Source organism: Musa acuminata, chromosome BXJ1-9 (assembly GCF_036884655.1).
Source record: "Musa acuminata AAA Group cultivar baxijiao chromosome BXJ1-9, Cavendish_Baxijiao_AAA, whole genome shotgun sequence".
Classification (NCBI taxonomy): Eukaryota; Viridiplantae; Streptophyta; class Magnoliopsida; order Zingiberales; family Musaceae; genus Musa; species Musa acuminata.
The window spans coordinates 3,599,357-3,616,742 of NC_088335.1; the positions used below are offsets into that span (position 1 = coordinate 3,599,357).

Consider the following 17,386-nt stretch of genomic DNA (forward strand, 5'->3'; position numbering starts at 1 on the left):
GTGACCAGGGAAGTGGAGGTGGAAGTATTAAGACCAGTTTTCTGATTAGTTTAACGTTACCCACTCGTTTACCTTCATTACGATTAGTCTCCCACCGGCCCCGCGAGTGGGGTCCATATTTGCCTGCCTCCCTTGGCTTAAAGTGTAGGTGGAATTATTAAAGACCAGTTTTCTGATTAGTTTAAAGTTCCCCACTCGATTACCTTCATTCCGATTAGTCTTCCACCGGCCCCGCGAGTGGGGTCCCGTATCTGCCTCCCTTGGCTCTTTGACAAGCCGGATGCATCATGAGACTCCCGTGTCGATCTCTGCCGTGGGTCCCACAGGATGGGTCTGTGATTAACCGAGTGGGCAATTAAAGAAGGAACGGTAAGAGGAATTAATGGGTGGGTTTGTGATTAATTTGTTTTCGCTATTTTATTATTTTTAAGTTTATATATTGGTATTAAATGATACATCAAAAAAGGACTTTTTAGCAACACGTATATTCCACCGATCAGAGAACTTTATTGGTGTGAAGAATCTACGATTAATTCTATGGTTGGTCAATTTTACATCGAGAAAAATCTTCGTCAGCTGAGTACAAAACAAATACTATGGTCCAAGACAATGCTAGCCATCAGGATAACTCTCATATGAGGATGAAACTGAATAAAGGTTTTTTCTGGAAAATAAAATAAAATGAATGGAATAAATACTGTCATAGTGGATCGCAGTGGAGTTAACACGTAGCATCCTACACCAATTTAACTCATCATAGAATACATGCCATGTGGTGCCCCGGTGGACGACAAAAGTACCGCATCGATGCCATGACAGTGTCTCCTTGTCAAGATTTTGGATAGGCACAAAGCTGGATGAACGTGTACGCATCGTAAGGATGACATGGATGTCATATCAATAGCACCCATCAAAATTTGGGATGGGACACCCAAGTTGGATGAGTCCGTCCCCCGACATCCATGCGGATGACATGGTAAGGATCACATGGAGACCACATCAACTGTGATTCTTATGTCACATCAATGCCACGCCAAATGACAACCTTTCAAATTACTTTTTATTATTGATGGATAGCCAGACAAACGATACAATTTACAGGAGTCACGTACCAGTGGCAACCGTTAAATGGAGTCTCTTGGAGAAGTGCTCAAAGTTCAGGTGGCGTCCCTGCATTTTATACAATCTACAGAATTCAGCTTGAAAGAATATATTTTCGTTCTGTCAGTTGTTAAACAAATGTACAAAGCTTCCTAAGATTGAGCAATGGAACATGCAGAAGAGGGAGGAAAAACCTAGAGCACATGTAAGCAACCTGCGTGACTTGCAATCCATTAATCATTTTCTTTGGTGATCCAGTGCACAGGCATCTTCCACATATGATGATGAGCTTCGACAGAGATCCAAGTTTCCTTCCAATTTTTCGGTTTAAGAGCTGCAAAGATATGTGAACAACCTCCAATTTTCAGGCATTTAATTGAGACAAGAAAAGATCTATAGAACAGGGAGGAAAATCCTACAGTATATGTGAAGGAACAACCTGAGTGACTTGCCATCTGACAAGAATTTATTTCGGCGATGCGGTATGCAGGCATCTTCCACATATGATTAGCTTCGACAGAGATTGCGGTTTCCTTCTAATTTTCATGTTTAAGCACTGCAAAGAAGCCATTTAAGTAGGAACCCATATGAATTTTCTGAAAAGGAACCCTAATATGTAGCTGAACTAGAGGAGGAAAACAACATTACCATGCTTCGTGTCCTTTATTTTTTATGCCTCTTTTTCATATGAGCAAACACAGATGTATGAGTTAAAAATCATATATAATTTCTTTCGTACTAAACAAAATTAATCTTTGGTATAAGCACTGCATATAAGGTAACCAACAAAGGCACACGTTCTATACATTGATGTATATAAATACACACACACACACACACACACACACACACACACATATATATATATATATATATATATATATATATATATATATATATATATATATATATATATATATATATATTACAGAATGCATAAACTAAAATGCCAAAGGTAAAGTTCATGGATGTATTTAAGTATACATATAAAATAGAAAGACAAAAGTATAAACAAAATAATTACATCAACAAAGCTCACAATTTATGACACTAACAGTAAAGTCGAAATATTCTGACAATTCCTGATAGAGCATTGAGTTGGTGTCTTCACCACAGATGCAAAACATAAATAGTATGATTACCTTGGCTCGAGTTGTCCTATGAACTTTCCAGCAAAACAAGCTTCTTGATCTAGGCTCCAGTCTCCTGTAAGATTTAGGAAATTACAAAATGCACTGTCCAGCTAGATTGAGAAAATAAACAATAATTATGCTTACGTGCACGTTGTGAAAAATGATAAGTATCATGGGTAACTTTCTAAGTATACCGGATTAACCAAGGCAATTTTGTCAACTAAATCTCCGGCATTAGAAATTCAATGTCAAATGAGACTAGATTCCACGAAAGAGATTGTATTGCTAAATAACCATATCAGTTATCCAACAAAAGGTGCAGTATGTATCCGTAATTTCATTCATGTAGGTTTTTTGCATGCTTGCTTTGTGTATGATCAGATTGTCAATTATGTTCTTTCCCAAATCTTCACTCTTATTGATCAGCCATGCCAAAAAGAAGCAACAATTCTTTTGTTTATGTTGGTGCGATTACAAGATTGCAACCAACCTTTCCCATTTAGGATCGATCAGATGAACTTCAGACTTGATGAGCATTTATATATCTGGCATCCTATTTCAATAATCAGAAATACTTTATTGCAGTAACCATTTAAGAGATTTATTTTGCTGCACATCAATTTAAATTACAAAAAACCCTCTTTGTGGCTATAGTTAGTTAAGAAGATCAGAAGATATACGATCCAAGTGAACTGGTAGTTTGCGTTATGTAAATGCAGGATTCATATTTCTGTTCTCATGTTCAAAAGCTATGCAGATTATAAGTGACAAGCTACTAGGCATTTGAGACCAAGCTACAATAAAAACTTAGGTTGATGCTTATATATGTTTTTCTTTTGCACTAGACTATGAAATAGGAACAGATCAATAGAAGGACTATGAACAAAAATTGCTTGTGTTACTCACAAGTTCTCCTGCTCAAGCTTCTCAGCTACTGACATGGCTTTGCATCTAGACCACCCACCTTCTGCCTGTTGAATGACATGCGCAAGAGATACTTGGCCGCTAACTAAGTTTTTTCTTTGATTTTGTTCATTGTCCTTCCTTTCTGACAAAGAAACCAAATTACTGTGGTGACATGAAGCTGATGCTTCTTCCCATACATTTTCAAATCCCTTTTCCATTGATCCTACAGTCTTATTTGTTAGCCGAAGTTCATGAGGTCCTGCTTCAACAATTTCATCTTCTGTCATCACAGGGGGACCAGGGTGCAGCCATCTAGCTTGACCAGAGCAAATCCTTCCAAGAATATTTTCTTCTATAAGCTTCCCTGCAAGATTTTCAGAGACTGAATTAAGTGAATTTTTATTCTTTACATATTGCTGCTTTACTGTCATCTTAGAAGAACCACTCTCGGAACTAGGCAAAAGGGGAGCAGCTGGGGCATCTAGTCTGACAGTGTTCCTGGATCTACAGCTGATTTCAAGCATTACCGGTGAAGCAAGTACAGATTCAAATGCTTGCAAAAGCTGCCCTCTGAACTTCTCAGCTCTATATTTATTTGCATTTGAGCTGAACGCCATCTGGACAGTAGGAGCTACAGTGGATAATAAACAATAACATCAGTCATCTAAATTACTGGCCTAAGCACAAAATTCAAACATTTTTTCTTCTGGTATAAACCTAAGATTACAAAAAACTTCAAAATTATAATGGTAGACAGGTATTCAACTCCACCTTTAGACCTTTGTATCATACCATATTTCTCAGACCATCAATGTTTTGCACTGCTAAACCTTTTTTACAGTACTCTCCACCAACAGATAAAGCATTGCTAACCAACTCAAACATTTGAAACGGAATCAAAACTCATAAAACCACGGACATGCAGAGTTTGTCTGAGATAATACCCTAAATGACGAAACAGAATATTAAAATAGCAATGAAATATTAAGTTTAGGATCAAGCACTTGTTGGTTATATAGGTCTTACTCAGACGTTGGTGTTCTTTAATGCAAACAATCTTTATCATAAGAATCACAGTAGACAGCAGATATTACCAACATAATCAAGGTCAACAGATCTATATCCGTCCATGATCTCAAATACATACCTTACCAAACAATTTGTGTAATGATGGTTATCCAAACTTAATCCCTCTAGATCAGCCAGATCAATTTAATTGGGCTCATTCGGTCCCATAAATCATCTATGATCGGGTCAAATTCAGGTCAAGCATTTGAATCAAAGCAAGTGTCAACCCAACCAGACAAGAAGTAAACTAATTTCTTTCTGACAAAAAAATGTAAATGCACCTCAAACAACCAACTAGATTGAACCAACTTGTTTTGATGAACTCAACCAGCACATGGTTGTTCGGCATTGGATCACAGAACCATAATGCATTAACGAGGCTGGTTAGGTTGGTTTGCTTTGGCCCAGAGCCAGTCTAACTTGTATGGTTGGGCTGGTTCCCAAGACTTTCTCTCCTTACCATCTCTCCTCCTTATGTGTATATATCCAGATGATTTGTTGTCTAAAAATTCCCGATTATTTTCCATTTTCTCCATGAGGGGGTTCTTCATGAACATAAACAAGTATCAATAAAGTAAAAGGGTAACAGGTGCTAAAATACGAAGCTATTCTAATTAACAGCATGATGAATTCAACGGACCTGTATTTAAGCCACTCCATAATAATGATGTGAACCTACAACTCATCATTTTCAGTATCATATTTTATATTTTACATATCAAATTAGTAATTTCCTATTGAAATTCATATCGTATAACTATACCAACTGGTCAAAATATTAAATGTGAAATTTACCCCTCAAATGAAATCCTAGCTTTGCCCTTCACCATGTTTAATTGTTTTCAAAGATACCAAGCAAATATTTGTTTCTTAGCATATTGAAAATGGACTTTAAGAACTTACCGGCACCTAAGCTAACTGACTTTAGACTCCCTTCATTATACAAAAACCATCTTAATGTATCTGATGGGATATGTTTTAGTACTGCTTGCCATATCTTCTCAATGTTATCATATCTCTTGCCAGTGTTGTGTAGGTCACTTGCTTCAATAGCTTCACTGGGCTTCGCTGGCCCCCTCCCATTGGCCATTGTAACACTATGACTTAACTCATTACCACTTATATTGTTGTTGTACCCTTGACCAACACCTCTTGAAAAGCTCCTGTCCAGAAGTTGCATGTCATCCAGCTTGTTGGTAGAGCCTCCATGTATATCTATGACGTGAGAGTTATTCAGAAGCATTGGACTGTGATCGAGACTTCTGTCCGTGGATGAACTAGGTAGCATATATTGCTGATCTGGAGCAAGTTGAAGAAGAGCAGCTGTCAGCCAAGTCAGTTTGTCACTCGATGCCCTCAACTGTTTTTCAGTTTCAGAGAGGGTCCTGAGAGCTTTGCGTAATCTCTCCATATCTTCCTTGGACACTGAAACAAACAAATTAAACACTATCATAGAGTTAAAATATTTTTAGAGAAAACCCAATTGAAAAATTTCTGCAAAAACTCTCAATCAAGCACAAGTAGACCAGAACTAGGCGGTCAACATGAGAAGCATACTCAGCTGACCATGTACAAGAATCAACTCTTGACAGAGTGACAACCAGTTGGTGGTTGCCAATTTCCTTTGTTAGGTTACATTACTCGAGAAGTGAAGACTGAGCACATTGTTGTTTTACTCACAAGTTTGCCGACGGAAAAATTTTCTGCATAGTCTATCTTGTGTAAAGACATAGCTACCAGCAAGAATATCAGTAATTATGGTTGCAAGCTGTGACATTAATGCCAGAGGATCAACCCCCGTCTCCATAATCTCTCTTAAGCTCTTCACAGTGTTAACAGTGTCTGCAGATAATGACAAATCAAGCAGATCCACCAGTTTTTCATCAGAAACCAAACCAACCTGGATAAGTAGCACATAAATGTCAATATTTCACCAAGCAGATGATGTATTAATTTCTTCACAGTGCCAAATGCCTCGTTCACTGCTTAGATTTCAAAATTCACCAAAACTCCATGTCCACATAAGTTGTATGTGGTAAGTTATAATGTTTTGCTTGCTTTAGTTAAGCAACAAAAAAGAAAATATTTCTTAATCACTCATAAAGTTTCATGGGAAACCCTCTGAGGCTTGCAAATTAGAATTGTGTGGTCATCCTTCATAGATAATGTTAGACAGAAATCTGTACTGGACATGAAAAGTCAAACTTAAAAAGGAACTTCCAACACTAAAAAAAAAGAGACAGCAATTAGATTAAGCTGCATAATGGAGCACTTTGATCTCATGCTTCAAGACATTGGTCTAATGTTGCCGGCTATATGAATAAAACATCCTCTTACAATTTAAAAGATCATATTTGGACTCAGTCATTTTGAGCAACCAGTAATTGCAAACAAAATCATCCTATGAGTTTTTTTTTCCTTATATGTCAATAAACTGATTAAAGGACAAGGTTCTCTTTTATAATTTGCATTGCCACAAAATGTTTGCAAGATCATATGATTGCTTCCTACAATGTTCAATTTCATCAAATCTAGAACTAGGCATGCTAAACATGCACATCTTCTCTTGAAATGCATGAAAATTTCGAGAGTTACAGAACCACTAGTATACAAAAGAAAGTGCTGAGAACTACCAGGCGATGTAGGCATTGAGATGGTAGAATGACAGAAAACTTACTAGCTCCTGGACAAGTGGAAGAGAAATTTTCTTCCCAAGCAAACTGATTTGATCAAGGGTCATCTCAGCATCTCTTAAGGAACCATCTGATCGTGATGCTATAAGTTTTAAAGCATCCTTGTCAATTTCTAATCCTTCACTGGTTGCGATCCATTGCAAAGTAGAGATGATATCAGAGTCTCTCACTTTTGGGAAAAAGAACTTTTGGCACCTGGATATGATAATATGAGGCAAAGAGTCAAGATTTGAACAGATAAGGACAAAAATCACATGCCGTGGTGATCGATCAATGACCTTTGAAATGGTACTCCATAAATTTGAAGGCAAGCCATCACAATCATCTAGAATGAACACTCTGTACATTGACGATCGTGGTAACAACATCATATTATCAAAGGCATCTTTAATGCTCTCAAAATCAAAGTTGCCAACTGGTCCCAGTTCTAGCACATCTCTGCTCCTACCCAGATCATTTGAAATGCAGGAACTACAAACACCACAAGGTTTAAAAACCTCCTCAGACAAGCAATTTAAGGCTCTAGCAAATACACGAGCACAAGATGTCTTCCCCGTCCCATGAGGTCCATGAAAGACATAAATCAACCCAACTTTTCTTCTCATAATGGCATTTGAAAGAGCTTGAACAACCAGGTTCTGTCCCACAAGATCTTTGAAGGTTTTTGGCATGTATTTTTGCGTCAGACTTCTGTGTCTGCCATGAGCAAACAGTCTATATCTCTTCTGGCTTGATCTTGCATCAGATGAAAGGTCAGAGTCTGTATAATGCCTCAAGCTGTGATTAGAGAAGATTTCCAGTTCTCCTGAATAACCCTTTGAAGGGAGACAATTAGCACCATTACCCTGAAATTCCAGCACCTCGGTCAGTAACGGTAGCACTTCAGAATCTGAACTTGTTGGAGTCAGATGATCCAATGCAGTGGCCATATTCGAAGTATTTCCTTCCCTTTGTGGAACAAGGCCTTCAGCTTTTTTTGTTCTAAAATCAGATAGCCCACAGGACAAACTCCGCCCAGCTATATCAAGAAATGTCTTCCCTTGCTGATGAATCCTTGACCAATTCCACGGAATTCCACATACATTTCTCTGAGTCCATGCGGCCTTGAGTTCAGTATCTTCTTCAACATTCTCCAGATGAGCTTTCTGATTCTTGGAAGCTACGGCTACTGAGTCTGAAGCATTGGTCAGATTTCGGTAATCACCAATACCTCTCAAATCAATAGATCTACAAGCCCGCCTTGCTCCTTTCAGCCTGCACTTCTTCCCTCTGTTTGACCGGCGATAATGATCACAAGTGTTTTCTTCTACCGCATTGTTGGTTCTCCTTTTACTCTCATGTCTACCATGCTGAAATAAGCCAGATTTCTTTTTGTTAAAATCGTCTGTCTGACCTGGAACTTCTTCTAATTGCTCCGAAAGTGTCTTAGGGCACACAGCCTGTCCATCAGCACTCTTGTTGGGCTCCCTTTTCCTTTGTCCCACCACTTTCTTGTGTGTGTCCTTCGAAGAGACTTGGTTGCCAGACAAACTATCACTCTTGTGACTTCTTATCCCGGCTTCTTCCACTTTGGTAATCTCTGCATCCCTATCTATTTCCTCAAATACATAATCACCAGTTGCTTCCGCGGCAGTGACTTTTGCTGTGGCAACACTTCTAACGAGTGGCAAACTTACAGACAACCGACCAGCCTCCCTCCGGCAATTGTCTCCTATGGATATCCACCTGCCATTGGTAGTAGCCTTCCTTTCAGATTTCCTAGCAAAGCCACCCACATTGTAAGGGGAGGCCCACGAGGGAGGGCTGGCGGAGGGGTCTCTCAGTGACCTCGACTTCTGAAGGACAATGAGATCCCTCATGAGGGACCTCCTGGCAATGTTGGGGCTGCGGCGGTGCATATAGTTCTTCAAATGAATGCAGTTAGTCAGATGCACATGGTGACAAAGATGATGGCTGATGGCGATGTACTGCCCCTTGAAATGGTTGCCAATGTTACCACTAGTGTCGTCTTTGAAGGAAATGCTATGGATGGCTGGCCTTGGTCATGATCAGAAACTACAGACATCAATCAAAGTTTCAGAGCCTCCAACTTCCCGTTCTTTATGCCGAAAAGGGAAATTCCAAAGCATAATGTGCATCTGATTTCGACCATCTAAAACCTTGGACCGTAGAACAAACCAATGCTAATATGAACGTCCTGTTTCAGCGCAAGATATGGCACACATTTCATCCCTGATATCTGGGTAAACAAAAAGGTACCCTTCAACCTTAACGAGGTCAAAATTAACCTAAAAAGAAACCTTCTTTAATCATACGGCTAATTGTTCGATGGATTCCGCTAACAAAAAAGCACAAGCAGGAACAAAGGAAAAACTCACTCGGAGATGCATGGCAGTCGTTGCCCTAGGAACAGTTCAAACTGTCAGAAGAAAGAGAACACCGGGAGCGGAGCAAATCGAGGCCGTCGGTCACCTCCATTCCCGAATCACGGCCACTTAGAATTAACCCTAGAAACCCCTACTTCTAGCAACCGCCCAAGATCCAGAAGCGGAACAGCCGGAACACCTGAATCGACGGAATGATCCGACTACGAAGCCGATCCAACTCCATCCCCGCATTCCTCACGGGAAGCCCGCGCCGGGTGCTTCCGACCAAGCAACGGGGCGGGCAGAGTGAGAGAAAGCGTAAAAGGAACCGTTGCGCCCGTGCCCGTTGGCTTCGTCCGTGGGCGGGCGGTGTCTGCCTTCGCCTCCCAAAGCGACGAGAGTGGCAGTACAGAATGATGCGGACAGCATCGTATTTTTCAGGCAGTATACGTATATATATATCTTTGATCGTAAAAGAGGACAACTACGAAGCTTGGACGGCTGGGATTAGACGTTGATGGATGGATAGTCTTTTTTGAGGGATGTGATGCGATGATGATGATGACATGGTAACGATTTATTTGAAAACATTATATATATTCTCGTGTAGCCATCTCTTTATTGCATCTGGAAATCTGACCACATTTGATCTGAAGATGGTGGTGTAAGCATAAAAAATAAAAAATAAAAAATAAAAAATTATGATTATATTATTATTATCTAAAAATTTTAATATTAAAAATAAAAATCAAATAATGATAGATCAAATTTATAATAAATTTATTTCGATGCTTATCTTAATCTATATATATATATATCATATAAATAGTAAAGTTATAGCATTATATTCATATTATTCTTTTTTTTATTCTTCATAAGATTATTCAGTGACTATAAAAAATTTAATGTACAATGACGCCAAATATTATGTTAACTCTCTCCAAACTCTCATTAGTATAAACCTTAAGCACTGAATTCTCTTTTTTAAGGTCACTGAGCAGTTTCAAGTATGTAGGCAATTTGTTTTGGCAGGTGGAGATTGTGACTTCCATGGAATGAAGAACCTAATGCTCTTTGAACACTAACTGGGAGCTCATATTCCACCCTTTAGGACCAATCAAATGCCATGAGAAGGTCCATTGTCTTACAACAGCAGCAAAGTCACCGTCTTCCCCCAAAAACGTTTTGCATGCAGAAAACAATGTTCCATGATAAGAGTCATGCTAATTTGTCTCTGAAGCAATGGGGGGTTGCAGGTCCACCTGCTTCCTTTGGTGCCAACAGTTGCTTGCCTTATGCTTTGGGTAAAGTGGCTGAGGTGGATACAACTCGATTGAGCTCAGAACATTTAACTCAGATCCCTATCATGGAATCAGAGCAAGTCATGAGCTCAAAACTCAAACTCCTTTCATTATCTCCCTGCAGCAGTCGTCACATGGCGTCTGTGTAAGAGTGGTTATATATACTGTTCAAAGATGAAAGGTGGAGTCACGGAGGCAAACTTCATCTTCGCCGATGAAGTGAAAGAGAGCGAACCAATAAAAGTTAGCAGGACACCTTTGGATTCTTCAACTGCCACATCTCAGTACTGTGGAAGAGAATAGAGAGAGAGAGAGAGAGATAGAGGGAGAGACGACGCTTCTTTTCTGCAGCAGGTGGAGATGACAGCACTCATACTCGGCCAATGGAGGACTTCACATTGGCCAACATCTCAGAAATCAACGAAGCAAACACTGTTGAATCCGCTACAACAACAGCAAGAAGAAACAATTATCATCGCGTTTGGGCAGAAAAGACGTGAAACTTCTGTAATCAAAAAACTTCCTCCACAACTGAACATGAATGACAAGCCATTTATGTGTACAAATAAAAGAGATCGAATGAAAATTTACCCTTTAGTTAAATAAATCCTGTGTGTTCCGTGATATTCATCTTGGTTAACATGTCAAATCATCGGATTTTGTTCTACCGCAAGAGTTCCATGTCAAAAAAATATTGAGACAAACAGTAATTATCCACTTCCTAGACTGGTTTCCACTCGATCCAGCAGCAGAACTTCCCCTGGGGGTTTTGACGGCATCGCTCAGCAGCTTACTTCATTGCTGATCGACGTATGAACATGCTCGGGAGGATCGCTATCAAGCAGTCTGATCAAACCTAATATGCTGTCCGCTTGCATAAGATCTCTTTCGCAGAGCAGAGAGCTGTTCAAGCTTTACTTTTACCGTGCCAATGGAATATGAGGAAACCAATCAGAAGAATGCTGTCATTGGGAGTAATCACTTTTGGTCTCAGCGGATGGCATAGGTTCCAGTATTTCCTCAGGAGAAGATAAGGATGGCTCGGAGGCATCTGCAAGTGCTCTGAGCATGTTTATGACGTCAGTTGTGTCGTCCAGATAATACCTCGCCTTACTTGGTTTCTGCCCGACGGTGCAACCAAATATTGATGTGTGAGGAGCTACCAGTTTCTTTGTCACTACACCAGCAATGTCTTCAAACATGTCCTCATCCGACCTGTCATCGCCAACGCACAGTACAAAATCAGCTTGTCTACCATTCTCCACCATGGAGGACAGAATCTTCTCTGCCACTAAACCTTTGGTGACTCCCTGCCGAAGCAACAATGACAAAATGTGATGCATGAATAAAACACAAACATCAAGCAGACAAGATATGCAGGATGATGAATTTTCAGAATGGCTCGGCACACGTCCTAAGGTCAAAACAGCCAAAGAGACCAGACACAAACAGTAGTATATCTACAACCACATGCCACCAGAGATACAATACTGTGGATGCTTGTGATGCTCCTACTTTGGTGCAAACTGTTCGTTTAAGATGGTATGGCACAGAGCATGATACATCTGAGATTGATGATGTCTGGGAAGGCAATACAACATAGAAATGCATACCTGAGGTTTGACTTCAATGATAAACTGGCCACTCTTCACTGAGACTGGTTCATTTGCAAGCACGCTTTCTAGATGATCGAGCATTTCCTTTGCCTGAGCAGAACCAAAGCCAGGGTCTGCGTCCTGATGGTGCCAAACTAAGGCACTTTCTTTGGTTTCAACCGAAGATCCATCAGTGGACTCTGTATATAGTTTCATGACTGGCTCAGCAATCTGCATCCATCCAAAATCAGTGTTCTGGCAATGGGTTTCCCATTCTTTGTCCCTACTCCACCTGCAAATATTGAAACAAAACAAGAACATATTAAGCATCCCCCATTGAACATGTTTCTTCTTCCTCTCATTCAACCATAGATCCACAAGCAACAGCAAGCATTAAACATTGTACATATGTATTCCTTTTACTTACTAACCCTGCAACATGTTTCAAAAAGTCAAGAGATCAATTTCCATTGTACAAACAATGTAGCATACCTCAATAAAGCAACATGAACAACTTAAATTTCATTCAAACAGCAACTATTCAATCTGAAAGATCACACATATTACTAAAACATATGAATTTGCTTAAATTAGTCATGCACATCTGATAATGGGGTTGCATATTTCTTCCCTTTTGCTGAAACATATAAAGGACGAGCACCTCCTATCTCTATTTTTCAAATAATATATAATTCAATCATCTTAGCTAAATCATTGACAAAACCAAAATGCATGAGTAAACATGCAAGGCTCATAAGACAGTTTCCTCCTAATCTCTAGCAACAAGCAATAACAAACAAACAAATAAATCCATTCAGCTGTTAATGCTACAGTGATCGGCGCTCCCACTTCAGGGGCTAAATTCATTCGATTCTGTCACAATACTATCGAAGAATGTTAAACACAACAAAAGCAAGAAGAAGCATACCTAATAAAGTATCCATGTTCCGCTGCAATTCCGAGCTTCTCACAAGGCAAAAACCACGTCTCTAAGCTTTCCCGACCTCTTCCGCTGACAAGAAAGACTACATTCTTCTTATCTGCACAGAGGGTATTGATGATCCTGATAACATCCGCACTGGGCCTCTTGTTCATGGATGTCGGTGGCACCAACGTCCCGTCATAATCCAGCAAGATAGCCCTACTCTTAGCTTTCACATAAGCAGACACGATTCCATCAACATGGAGTTTCCTGAAATTAGGCTCGAGCGCCACCACCCTGAATCCGAATCCCAAACCAATTCCCCAACACCTCCTTCTGAAATGGTCCTTGCACGTCCTCTCCATGTCTTGCATGAAGCTCTTCGACCAATACGCAACATCATGAGTGCTGACATAACGATAGTGCTTCTCATGCCGCAGCTGTTTCTCACCGTCTGAAAGAGAGATGGCCTCATTCATGGCCTCCCCTGTGGTCTCTATGTTCCATGGATTGACCCGAATGGCTCCGCTGAGCGAGGGCGAGCAGCCGATGAATTCTGAGACCACCAGCATGCTATTCCTCGGGCTATCAGCTTGGGAACCTTGAGAATCGGCGATTCCCTGCCTGCACACGATATACTCGTAGGGTGTGAGGTTCATCCCATCCCTTACCGCCGTGACCACCACGCACTCCGCGATGGTATAGTAAGCGATCCTCTCGACCACGGAGACGGGGCGGTCGATGAAGACCACCGGGCTGTACCCCTCGTGCCCAAACGCCTTGTTGATTCGCTCGCAGCTCTCCTCGATCTCGCCCTGGATCTCTTTGAGGTCCCTTCCTCGGCCCCTCGGGGGATTGGCGATCTGGACGAGGACCGCACTGCCCTGCCACTTTGGGTGGAGCTTCAGCATGTGCTCGAAGGCGAGCAGCTTGAGGTTGATACCCTTGAAGATGTCCATATCGTCGACGCCCAGAAGCACGGTCTTGCCCTCGAACTGCTGGCGGAGCTGGTTAACCCGCCACTCCTTATCGGGAAGGCGGAGCACGGACCGGAGCTGGCCCATGTGGACGCCGACAGGCATGATCTTGATGCCGACGGTGCGGCCGAAGTAGTCGAGACCGATGTATCCCCGCTTGGATTGGTACTCGATGCCGAGCATGCGGCTGCAGCAGGAGAGGAAGTGTCGGGCGTAGTCGAAAGTGTGGAAGCCGATGAGGTCGCAATTGAGGAGGGCCTTGAGGATCTCCTCGCGGACGGGGAGGGTACGGTAGATCTCGGAGGAGGGGAAGGGGGTGTGGAGGAAGAAGCCCATGCGGAGGCGATTGAAGCGGCGGCGGAGGAAGGTGGGGAGGGCCATAAGATGATAGTCGTGGATCCAGACGTAGTCGTCCTCCGGGTTGATCACCTCGATGACCTTCTGGGAGAAGAGCTTGTTGGCGAGCACGTACGACTCCCACAAGGAGCGGTCGAAGCGGCTTCCGGAGCCGCCATGATCGGCGGAGAAGGGAAGCATGTAGTGGAACAGGGGCCAGAGGTTGTTCTTACAGAAGCCATGGTAGAATCGCTCGTGGAGGTCCGGGGGCAGGAAGGTGGGGACGCACTGGAACCGCTCGAGCAGCGCCTGGGCGACGTCGTCCTGTTCGTGAGCCTCGACGTCGACGCGTAGGGAACCGACGTAGAGGACCTCCATATCATCGGGGAGGCCATCCTTGAGCTGGAGGATGAGAGAGTCGTCGTCCCAGGCGAAAGTCCAGCCGCGATCATCGGGCCGGCGGCGGGCGCGCACCGGTAATTGGTTGGCCACGATGATGATGCGGTCCTGCGCCTGCGACGACTGCACGTCCGACGCCACGCTGTTGGCGCGCTCCTCCTCCTCCTGCAGGTCCGCCAGCGTGCCCGGCACCGTCATCACTCGCGGCAGTCGCCGCGGCGCCCGCCCCCCGCCCAGGCTCAGCGCCGAGAAGTTCCCGGACGCCAGATCGAGTAGGTTGGTATACGATCTGGACATCATCTTCTCTTCTTCCTCTGCCGCCGCCCAACCCGATCGATCCGAGCTACATAGATAGAGGGCATAAATCCATTAGCAGAAGTCACCAACCCATGAGAAGAAGGGAATTGATGGAGAAACCATTGGTTACCTTGAGGGATGGAACGGGACAAGGGAAGGAGGAAAAGGTTATACTGAGAATGGAAAGAAACAAGTTGCTTTACAAGGGAAAGAGCGAGCAATAAATTGGGACCAGGAAGACTCACCCTCTTCTTTTTTCTCTGTTCCGTAAGCCTCCTTTCTTCTTCTGCTTGTGTTTTGCTGCAGAAGGGAGGGAAAGAAATAAGATGACATGATGATTCCGGATGAAGAGATTAAAAGAGGGGGAGGGGAACATGGGTAGGTTGCAATGGGTAAGTAAGTACATAGGAGTTATGGGGTGCGACGAAACAGGATAAGGTCGGTCAGAGACCTGAGTCCCAACCCTTCCCCTGTCCAAAACCGGACCCATCGTCTACCTTGCGAGCCCCACCACGTGTTGTCCAGTTCTCCGCTCCGCCCCGAGACGGGTACGTTCGCGGCTAATTATGCTCAATGGACTGGTGGCGTCACGTGTGACGCGCGTGTCGTGGCTCCACGTCCCGGGGCTCTGGAAGGGTCGGTCTTCGTGGGGTGGAGCCCACTCCGGGCTCCACTCGCCGGCAGAGCTGGGTCCAACGCTGGGCCTCCGCGTCGGGGTCCGTTGAATAACAGCCGTGGTGTCTCTTCCCGGAGTTGCCACGCCGTATCGTTTTGGCTGGGGTTCATTAATGGAGGCAGGAAAAGGACGCCGGAGGGCGACGAGTAGTCGCCGCCCATCAGAGTTGACCCGCTGACGGCCACCGCCTCATTCCGCCTGTTGCAGCACGAAGCCGAAGAAACAAAAGAAGAAAAAAAAAAACGACTTGCCACGTTATCGGTCTCGATCGACTCCTCGGAACGTGTAACGAGTGGTCAACGCGACGGCCAACAGGATGGGTTCGGTCGGGCCGTACGAAGGGGTGGTTTAGCAAGGACCCGATCCGGCCCTGCTGTGGCCAACCACGATCCATCTGGCACGAGGCAACGACTCCCGGCCAAAACGGGTCACACGACAAGAATGTGAACCACATTGAACGTATAAACTAATCCAACGTGATAAATAAGAGCATTGCAACTTACCGGTGGTTGAGATTCTGGACGATTGAAAGCCCACCAGACCGTGGGAGTAACAGGTGAAGAAGCAGTACCAAAGCTACCAGCCTTCTAGAATAATCAAGAAACGCTAATACGGTATTCGTGTGATGGGCGATTGGGTTGCTGTCAGACGTATGTATGTATGTACGTATGGTCGTTCATATATGCCTCTCTTCTTTTGGGAGGTCGCTAAAAAGAAGTGCATTATGAGGATGGATGGAAAGGAGTGATGGAGATGAGGCACGGAGTGCAAGTTGGGAGGATGGAGACAAAACCTGTGGGGAAGGAAAGGTAAAAGCTGTGGTGTAGACCGCGAGAGAGATGCTATGTGGATTAGGCGACGCACAACAGTAAGAAGACACACAACAGTTACCGAAAGGTGGGCGATGGAAGAGAGAATTCTTGAAATCTAGACATGCCTCTCCATCAATAATAACATTTGAGGGGTTTAGTGAGAGGTCGCGGTCTGGGAGTTGGGGATAGGAAGGAATCACAGGCTTTACCAGTCGTAGACAACACACATGCAGGGGTCGCACCACCACTATTTTGCAGGTCAGGATCAGCTGCCCCCAACCAGGATCTCAACCTCACCGTCGAATACTTGGCACCACTATGACTTGATCCTCAAATCTTAGACTGCAAAATATCTACACGAAAAGGTGGATCCAACCTGCAAGTGGATGCAGGCATATATTCGATAGTCTTACGGATCACCATCAGCCCACAAGGGATAATAGACCGCATTGATGTTTTTTTTTTATCTCACATCATTGCCCTCACAATTTCCTAGAAAACATTTATATTACATCCATTAAATTAAATAGTTTACAGAAAAAAAAAAAATAAAGGACTCGGTCAACTGTGTGATGAGCATCAGAACATCTCAACACAGACATCACACTCATGACTTGTAGGGGGGTAGAGTTGAGGTTGGAGGACGAGCATATTAGAGACACAATGAGGTCCAAATCTTCCAATCCATCCGCATCTCTCAAAAGGTAGGAATAGGACATGAAAGTAGCGGATTAGCTTTGTTTGGATGATAAGAGGGTGTTGTGTGTGACTCTCCAGCCTTTCCAAGGAAATCTTACGTGCATG

The 17,386-nt window shown here is 43.1% G+C and overlaps 2 protein-coding genes across 12 annotated transcripts; both read right to left on the reverse strand.

Moving 5' to 3' along the window:
- Window positions 1-505: 505 nt before the first annotated feature.
- LOC103997028 (protein STICHEL-like 4) lies at window positions 506-9,676 on the reverse strand. 9 transcript variants are annotated; one of them, XM_065082062.1, is made up of 10 exons: window positions 9,280-9,676; window positions 6,886-9,189; window positions 5,889-6,108; window positions 5,112-5,654; window positions 3,141-3,771; window positions 2,244-2,307; window positions 1,541-1,657; window positions 1,316-1,435; window positions 1,113-1,170; window positions 506-1,045 (listed from the first exon to the last, which is right to left on the reverse strand). In XM_065082062.1, the coding sequence occupies exons 2-7, from the start codon at window positions 8,797-8,799 to the stop codon at window positions 1,568-1,570; spliced, it is 3,462 nt and encodes a 1,153-aa protein (XP_064938134.1). In that variant the 5' UTR covers window positions 8,800-9,189; window positions 9,280-9,676; the 3' UTR covers window positions 506-1,045; window positions 1,113-1,170; window positions 1,316-1,435; window positions 1,541-1,567. The 9 variants fall into 9 exon arrangements, with proteins under 9 accessions (XP_064938134.1, XP_064938135.1, XP_064938138.1 ...); XM_065082063.1 differs by having other exon boundaries at window positions 1,296-1,435; XM_065082066.1 differs by having other exon boundaries at window positions 1,039-1,170; window positions 6,886-9,098.
- A 752-nt stretch (window positions 9,677-10,428) lies between these two features.
- LOC103997029 (probable alpha,alpha-trehalose-phosphate synthase [UDP-forming] 7) lies at window positions 10,429-15,599 on the reverse strand. 3 transcript variants are annotated; one of them, XR_010479128.1, is made up of 5 exons: window positions 15,340-15,599; window positions 13,092-15,140; window positions 12,182-12,455; window positions 11,160-11,878; window positions 10,429-11,012 (listed from the first exon to the last, which is right to left on the reverse strand). XR_010479128.1 is itself a non-coding variant. In XM_009418157.3 (4 exons), exons 1-4 carry the CDS (start codon window positions 15,582-15,584, stop codon window positions 11,534-11,536), a joined length of 2,913 nt encoding a protein of 970 aa, XP_009416432.2. In that variant the 5' UTR covers window positions 15,585-15,599; the 3' UTR covers window positions 11,140-11,533. The 3 variants fall into 3 exon arrangements, 2 of the variants coding, with proteins under 2 accessions (XP_009416432.2, XP_009416430.2); XM_009418157.3 differs by lacking the exon at window positions 10,429-11,012 and having other exon boundaries at window positions 11,140-11,878; XM_009418155.3 differs by lacking the exon at window positions 10,429-11,012 and having other exon boundaries at window positions 11,140-11,878; window positions 15,225-15,377.
- Between the last annotated feature and the right edge of the window lie 1,787 nt (window positions 15,600-17,386).